The sequence below is a fragment of the Aulostomus chinensis genome, chromosome 15, assembly GCF_037954235.1.
Source record: "Aulostomus chinensis isolate RoL2024-O1b breed Wild chromosome 15, RoL_Achi_v1.0, whole genome shotgun sequence".
Lineage (NCBI taxonomy): Eukaryota > Metazoa > Chordata > Actinopteri > Syngnathiformes > Aulostomidae > Aulostomus > Aulostomus chinensis.
The window spans coordinates 20,025,550-20,034,094 of NC_141334.1; the positions used below are offsets into that span (position 1 = coordinate 20,025,550).

Genomic DNA, 8,545 nt, shown 5'->3' on the forward strand with positions numbered 1-8,545 from the left:
GAATGAAACTAATTCAAATGTTTTTATCCATTTATGTCCCTTTTGCAACACTCCCATTTAAAAGTTAACTGCAAGTTTGGGAGTGTTTCAGGTGCATAGAACAGTGGAAGATATTCCATTTCTGACAATAGAGTACCCTCTCTCACTGCTCTTAAAAAGTAATGTTATGGTGACATTTCTCTATCTAAGTATAGGAACAGATGGCAGGAGTATTTCTGACCCACTGTTTGTGGTTTAGTTGTTTTGTGACGTTATCGCCTGTGTATCACTGACACAGTTGGCCTCATTTGCTGTAGCTGATTGCGTTCACCTCAGTTTTTCGAGCCCTGTGATAATGATCACCGCTGCCTCTTCCTCATCTGTGAACTGTTGCTTGCCAGTAAGGCTGTATACTTATGAGAAAATATACTCATTATTTCCCATCTTTTCATTCAAATCTCATTAAAAAAAAAACATAATTTGTTTTGCCATTCTCACATTTTCCTTTTTACACATATGTGTGTGCAGCTTGTGCAACAGAATCATCTCAAATGTTTCTGTCTTAATGCCAAGAAGGACATTGTCAAGGATGGGCCACATAAAACTCCTTGCTCAAGGGTTCCTCAGCTGTGAAGATAAAAATAAAGCTCCTCTGATTGGAAAGCCATTGGCATTGCACTTGGTGTCTGGCCAACCTGTCAGTCATTATAATGCACCACTTGGAGCATATTTGTATAAAGTTTAGCCTTTTAGAATCGATGAATAAATGCCCCCCCCCATGATTAAAACAGTGGAAATACAAACTAATGATCACATTGCCGATCCCATTCTTGCTGTTAGGCAACAATGCTAGCCACTGCATCACCGTGCCACCCTCTGCCAAGTATCTGTACCAAAAAAAAATCTATTTTTCAATTTCAGAAAAATATAACTGGAGGCTTTGCTACACTTAATGTGTGTCTCCAGTCAGTGTTGATGGATACTTGAAGCCATAAATCTCTTCGTGTGTTTTAATGACTTAGAAAGGTGAGCAGATGTGCAAGGAAAGGATGCATTGTGACTGAGCCCAGCTTGTGGAGGTTCAAAAAGTTAATAATGTATTTCAAATACTCCACCTTTCTATTGTTAGAGAACCAAACCAAAGTGTAGTTGAATTAGGAATATTGGCAGCATAAATGATTTAAAAATATATTGTGCCTGGTCAGAAGAAAACTATAGAAACAGCAGAGAGGAGCTCAGTCCAATGGGTTCGCAGAAATGGATCTCTCAGAAGACTGGAGTTGGTTTGGAACCTGACAAAGTCTAAGATTAAGCTGCAATGACTCAAACCCACTGCTGGAGGCAGCAGTGGACTAGCAAACCCCTTGATCTTAAGCCTGATTTATGCTTCTGCGTTGTGGCGACGCCGTACCTACGCCGTACCTACGCCGTACCTACGCCGTACCTACGCCGTCAACGCAGACCCCTACACCGTAGCCCGACGTGCACCTCCAAAAAATCCTGACTACGCGTGACGTGAACGTCAACGGACTGTGATTGGTCCGCTCACACGACGTTTCCGGTTCAGCACAACAACACCGCTATTTTTTAAGTTTCTGTGGTGAGAGCAACACGCAAAAATAAAAATGGACCAAGCCGAAGAAAGAGTTATCGAGGAGGTTCGCAAGTATGACCACCTTTACAACTTCCATTGTTGTCTCTGTCTCTGACCCATGTGCTATGACCGGAAGAAAACTAAGGAATTCGACAAGAGTCCCCCAAAACCATACGAAGATAAAGCCACACCCCTCTAGTGGCTTGGCGGTGAATTACAGAGCAACGCGTTCCCTCGATGCAGAACTATAAATGCACAATGACGACGTAGGGGCTACGGCGTAGCTACGGCGTAGCTACGACGTAGGGGCTACGGCGTAGCTACGGCGTAGCTACGGCGTAGCTACGGCGTAGGTACGGCGTCGCCACGACGCAGAAGCATAAATCAGGCTTTAGAGTTACAATGACTGACTCTGACTGATTCCGTTTTGTAAATGAACTCTGGAGACCATTGCTTTAACTGAAGGCGACCTTGAACTGGTTTCTGAATCTTCTGGAGGAGTTTTGGTTGGATTTTTTTCTGCTAAGATGTCACTGTAGCTCTAATTGTGAACTCATTTTCCCATGCTGTCTCCTCAGTACACTACCAGAAGATCATCCACCGGGACATCAAACCTTCCAACTTGTTACTTGGGGACGACGGCCACGTGAAGATTGCAGATTTTGGGGTCAGCAACCAGTTTGAGGGCAATGATGCTTTACTGTCCAGCACAGCTGGCACCCCTGCTTTTATGGCACCAGAGACCCTCTCAGACAAGCGCAAGAGCTTTAGTGGAAAAGTGAGTCACCTTCAAATAAACATCTGATTTTTAGGCCTCTGCTGTCGACCACAGGCTTTATGTCCGGTTCTTGTTAGCATGATATCTCAAGAACACAGTTTGGCACATCAACTGGGACTCAGTGATGACCTGTAAAGAGTTTGGTGGTCAAAGGTTTATGGGCAAGGTCACCATCACCTTAAATGTGCACAATATCCATCCCATTCTTATGAGGACAATGTCTCAGGAACACCTTGAGGGAATTTCTTGACGTCACTGTTACAGTCAAAGATATCCACGGGAGTCAGATCTTTGCTGCAATCTAATGAGGGAATTGTTATTTTCAGTTTAGTAGTGATCCACCTTTTTCGTCACAGATAACTCCAAGATTCATTTGACTGATGACCAACTGCCTATACTGTAACTCCAAATTATGTGTAATGCAGTTAATCACAAAGTTTCCATTTAAGAGTAATTTTTGCACTCCCCTCTCTCAATGTAAGATCTGTTGACTGAATAAACCCGACCACCTGATTTAGGAACAAGAGCCGAGCCTGATTGTCTCCTCTTCTGCAGCGCATATCATTTTCATGGCTATCACCGATGGTAGGCTGAGGGGCTTGATTGGATCAAAGAAGGAACCTGGATGTCCATCAAAGATAATAGAATATTTAATTGCAGTCAAAAAGAGAACTGTCCAAGTCTATCAGCCCACTGCTTCATCAAGCTTTCAAGAATTACATGCAGACCCTTTTAGCTACTTATTCCGACTGATTTACAGGAGGTGTTGTTCCCAATCGACAGCCAAATATTTCAACTCTGACAGGTTTTCATGTTGACCCTTCAGCTGTCAGTGCCAATAGAACATCAGGCCATTAGGCCATGTTAGTCATACAGCAGGACCATCTTGTAACAAACATCCATGGCTCTGAGATACATTGAGCGGGTTCAGAAGGGCGCTGGTATAATTTCATATCTATCAAGGAAAAGAAATGGATTTCTGTGGAGGCTAACAAGAAGACATAGAGATGGAAATAGATAGCTACAGAGCCTCTTTCGAGCTGATCCCACAGGATTCTCTCTGGAGGAGTCCCTTGAACCTTAAAGCAGTCTGAATTTATTTAGTTCACTGTGTTCATTAGTGCAAGTAGATCCCTTTTTTTAAAAAAAAAAAAAAAAAAAGCTCTTAAATCTGTTTGTCCACGTATTGATCACTACTTTCAATTTCTTAAAGGCACTGGATGTTTGGGCCATGGGAGTCACCCTTTACTGTTTCGTCTTTGGGAAGGCAAGTCTTCACATTTCCTTTCTCTTACTCACTTATCAGCACCTCAGTACAAGGGGGGGGTGGGTGCTTGGCTGGGTATTGATTTCAGCTCTCTGCTCTTCAGAAGGGACTCTCAGACCAGCAGCCATGTGCTTCTGCTTGATCCAGCAGCTGTGTAGTAGCGTTATTCATTTTAATGAAGACAAAAAAACCCTGATTACCACTGCTGCTGTTTTCACATACAGAGTTTCTCCGGTAATTTGATGTTCCCTTCCTGTGTATTTCACTCTTTCCTCTGTTCCACTTGCAGTGCCCCTTTATTGACGAGTACATATTGGCTTTGCACAATAAGATAAGGACTAAGCATGTGGATTTCCCAGAACTGTAAGTACATTTCCTACATGCTTCACTCCCGTCCACTTTATTCACAGAGACAGCCACCTCCAGCTCTCAGCTTAGGTCAACTGTCTTCACTGTTCAACTCATCTGTATCTCAGTCACAATAGCAGTTTCAGGCAGCAGCATCATATAGCAAATCTCACCTGATCAAAACAAGCAATGGAACTCAAGCAGGGGAAGACAAACAGGAGCACCAGTTTGGACCTTATCTTGCTCAATATTAGATCTTCTCTGGCGATAAGGCTTCAGACAGATCAGTGGCCGCAGCACTGCTGTAGAGCTGAGGTTTGGCACTGTCACCATGATGGCTGAGCACATGCAGACATACTCAATTGGCACTTTAACAAATTTAGCTGTCTTACCAGTTTGTTTTGAATCGCAGTTCTCCTATTATATATGATTTTGCATCATATGATCAGATGACATTGCATGTTCATGAACTCAATTACTGTTAAAAAAAAAAAAAACATCCCAGTTTGGGGACACTTATTGTCATTTCTCCCCCTGTAAATACAGCACACCTCAGTCAAAATAGATCAAATAAATAGATGAGTTTCAGGATTATTAAGGAGTAATCCTCCTCACAACATAGTCACTCTTAGAATTCTCACATGTTGAGTTTTGTTGATGTCACAGTGGGGCTTTTGAGGTGCTGCGTCAAATTATCATCCATCCATCCATTTTCAACTGCTCATCCGGTTAAGGGGGGAAAGATCCTGTGCTTGACCACAGGCTCAAACCTGGAACCTTCTTGCTATGAGGCAACAGTGCTAACCACTGCACCACCGTGCTGCCTTGTTCTCAGACCAAACTGATCAAATTGTGACATTTCATGGGTGTTGTGTGACATGTAACACAATTTATCCACTGGTTTTACAGCTGAAACAGTGGTTTTTATGATGTCCTGTTCTGCACTGTAGCTTTTACTGGTCACAAGGCTGTAACACCTGTCACATGTCACACGCCATGTCCTGTTCCTGCAGACCAAAGATAAGTGAGGAGCTGCGGACTCTTATCTTGCGGATGCTGGACAAGAACCCAGATACCAGGATCACCATCCCTGAGCTCAAGGTAAGCAGCTGACTGAAACAGAATGATTTCACTGTTCTAGGTCTTTGCAAAAATAAATCTTCACACAGTGGATGGAGAGAACCCACGCAGGCACGGTGAGAACATGCACATTCCACTCAGATAGATCCTTTGCCTGAGCCGTGACTCGAAACCCAGAATCTTCTTGCTGTGAGGCGACGGTGCTAACCACTGCACCACCGTGCTGCCCAATAGTAATCATGTATATGGTATGTGTGTTTAGATTGACCAATGGGTGACCCAGGGAGGGACTGACCCCCTGCCCCTGGAGGAGGAGCACTGTTCTGTGGTGGAGGTAACAGAGGAAGACATTCAGAACTCAGTCAAGTTTGTTCCCAGCCTCTCTGCAGTGGTAAGGAACACTCAATGTCTTTCCTTTTATTATAGAGATTCACTCATTATTTCCAGTAAAAGTGAGAGTTACAACAGCAAGCCTCTGGTAAAAAAAAAAAAAAAAAATTGTGATCAAGTACAAATGGAGGCAGCTGCAGCAGTCAAAGTTGTCATTTCACATTGTGGAAGGGATCATTGTTCTCTCTCTTTGAGGATGAGGATGCCTCTTTTTCACTCCTGAAATCTAGAAAGTGTTTTTTTCCTGTACTTTTATAACCAGGACAGGTTTTCTGTTGTCGTTTGTATGTCTGTACCATTCTGATCAACCAAATATCATAGGAACACCTCGAGGGATTTCATTCAGATTTGCACAAACATCCACTGGAATGTAGAATGACCTGAAAAGATTTTGTGGTTGAAGGTCAAGGTCACTGTGACAGGCACACAACAGGAACCAGGTCTTTCAATTAGGGGGAAAACTAACTCTGCTCTATGTAGCTCTGCCAACGTAGTGAAAGGAAACTGCTGATGCTCAGCCATTATATCACAGGTAGTTCATACAAATGAACCCTTTTAAACGTCCCTCCATGTTGGCTGCAGACAGAGCTCCCCACTCACCTGTCAGAAAGTCTCAATTTTTGTTTGAGCTACGCAGAATACAGAATTATTGGCATGCCACTGCAATTGACAGATCGTTGCTCCAATAGCAAATCTGCCTGTCCATCAATTTGGCATCAGTGCCAGCATCTGAGCAAAGACAACATCCAACAGCAACAGGTTTTTGTTACTGACATGGCAGTGTCTCAGCAACCTTGGAAGGAAATGAGCCCGTTGCATTCTGTCTTCACCCCTCCTTTCCCCTACCAGTTTCCCATGCTTATGTAAAGCACCTTGGGTACTTTGAAAGGTGCTATTAAATATAAGTTGTTGTTATTATTATTATCATTATTATTATTATCATTATTATTATTATTATTATTATTATTATTATTGCTTAGTGTAGGTTTTCTAGCTTTCGGGCAAAAGTAAATACCACGGCCCTTTCTATCAGTTGAAGTAGATTCAACTGCTTGTCTTCAAATCTGCATCCCTCACACACCAAATGAGCAGAGTTGCAGGGTACAAGTGCTGTTTAACAGAGCGCTAGAGGCTCCTAAATGCACCTTTGTGGTCAAGTCGTGGCGGCTCTTTGGTTTGGAAGGCTAATGATTCAGGCTGCTTGTCAAATATAAATTAAGCTGCATTCTAATTCAAAGCTACAGTGCAGGCAGAAATAAAGCTCTGATCTCAGGTAAGCTCTGCGGATTTGACATTGGAGTCACCTCGTCAGACATCATCCTTCACTTTCTGGTAGAAAGACTTCCTCTCATATCGGTTTAACCCTCACACGCCCTTTTTTGCTCATCTCACCTGTCCACATCCCACTGCACGTTTCTCAGCAGACTGTCTTTGTCAATGTTCCAGATCTTGGTGAAAGCCATGCTAAGGAAGCGTTCCTTCAGTAACCCGTTTGAGTGTCCGAGCAGGAGGGAGGAGAGGTCCATGTCTGCACCTGGCAGTCTGCTCCTGTAAGTCCACACTGTTGTACACTCCACTGCTCCTTTGCAAGCTTCGCAGGTTCTCTGTCATTACGAAGATTGTTTCAGAATAAGGCATTTATTGGTACTTCACACCTGTCTCCTCTTTCTGCTTTTATCAGGTAAACTAACACTCTTTCCTGTAGCAGCCACGACTTTGTGTTGCCATAGCACCATAATTCATTCTCTCACTTTATGCAGTGGAGCTTACAGTGCAAAATGTTTCTTTGTGTGTGTTGGTTTCAGCTTTCAAGGGTAGAGGGACTCAAAGGGACAGAGCTGCAGGCTGCCTTTGTTTTTTTCTTTTCTATTTTTTCTATTGCTTGAAAGCTTCACAGGGGAAAATAGCGGATCATCATATCCCATCATGCAATTGCATCTTACAATATACAGCCAAAGTCAAACACAGTTGTTCTGCAGGAGCCCTCAGGGCAGTAATCTGTGTCAGGAGTGTGGAGTAGACCGACTCTTATCTCTCAAGTCGGGGATGATTTCTTTTCTCTAGTCAACTAGTCCTGTTCCCCTTGTCTATCTAGTCCAATGTTACCCTCCAGCCAGCAAAACAGAGAGCTGCTGTCGGAAGTGAAGGTGCTTGCAGAAGACACAAGAAGAGTTTGAGAAAATACTGCCCCCTGCTGGAGATTAAAAATCAACACCACATCAACAGAGGCTCATTTTTTATAGGTACTACGATTAACGACAACATTAAGCAGAAGCTGTTTTGCCTTTAATTGTTAATGTGATGGAGGCGTTCAATCACCCTGACACTAATCATAATTTATACTAATTATGGCAATTTCTTTAAGATGTATTAATTGAACTTCATTATTGAATTTCCCTCTGGGATCCATAAAGTATATATCTATCTACAGAAACAAACATGAAAGGGCTACTCCAGTATTTTTTTATTGCCTTCATGAAGTTAGGTTGATACATTCTCAACTGACCAAAATCAAAGTAGCTTTAGCAGAGCTAGCCTGACATTTACTCTCTACTCCTATGAAACAAACTTGGCTCTACATTACCCACAATGCAATGTGTCAGCATGGTTTGTTGCACTTCCTTTGCCTGGTAATGTGTATTTAAATTTTCCAGCTGTAAACTGCAGACTCTGTCAAAATGTTGTCAAGTGAAGATTATGACGTCACTGTGACATCATCATGGGGGGGTCACAGATGTTTAAAGAAAATGTAAAAAAATACAACATTTGAGTGTTTTGCCCCAAAAAGTATCCTCTCATATTATATCCTGTTTCTACAAAAAGTCATTTCACCATTAAAGTTGATAACGAACCGACCCCTCAGGACGGTGGCATGTGAAGACGAGAAGCCATCCCCATCTCTCCAGACACCATGTATTTATCCTCCTTAGGTGACCTTTTCCCTCTCACTTGTGACCTTTCCGTCTTTTCTCCCACTTTGCTGCAGGGACTCTTGGCCTTTCCGTCCCTCTTTAAAACTTCACCCCTCACTCAGGTAACACTTCCGTCCAATCTGTCCAACATCTGCCTCCATACCTGCCATGGTCTTAGACTCCTCAACTCTCGCTTT

The 8,545-nt window shown here is 42.9% G+C and overlaps 1 protein-coding gene across 3 annotated transcripts in view; it reads left to right on the forward strand.

The window, feature by feature from the left end:
- camkk1a (calcium/calmodulin-dependent protein kinase kinase 1, alpha a) overlaps nucleotides 1–8,545 on the forward strand; it is a 61,519-nt gene that overhangs the window by 49,002 nt on the left and 3,972 nt on the right. For 2 of the 3 annotated variants that reach the window (XM_086179466.1, XM_086179467.1), the window contains exons 10-16: nucleotides 2,152–2,351; nucleotides 3,565–3,618; nucleotides 3,908–3,981; nucleotides 4,980–5,067; nucleotides 5,309–5,437; nucleotides 6,883–6,986; nucleotides 8,423–8,470. In XM_086179466.1, coding sequence (XP_086035592.1) covers nucleotides 2,152–2,351; nucleotides 3,565–3,618; nucleotides 3,908–3,981; nucleotides 4,980–5,067; nucleotides 5,309–5,437; nucleotides 6,883–6,986; nucleotides 8,423–8,470 — 697 coding nt within the window. The remainder of the gene's footprint in view (nucleotides 1–2,151; nucleotides 2,352–3,564; nucleotides 3,619–3,907; nucleotides 3,982–4,979; nucleotides 5,068–5,308; nucleotides 5,438–6,882; nucleotides 6,987–8,422; nucleotides 8,471–8,545) is intronic. The other variant, XM_086179468.1, reaches the window with a different exon arrangement.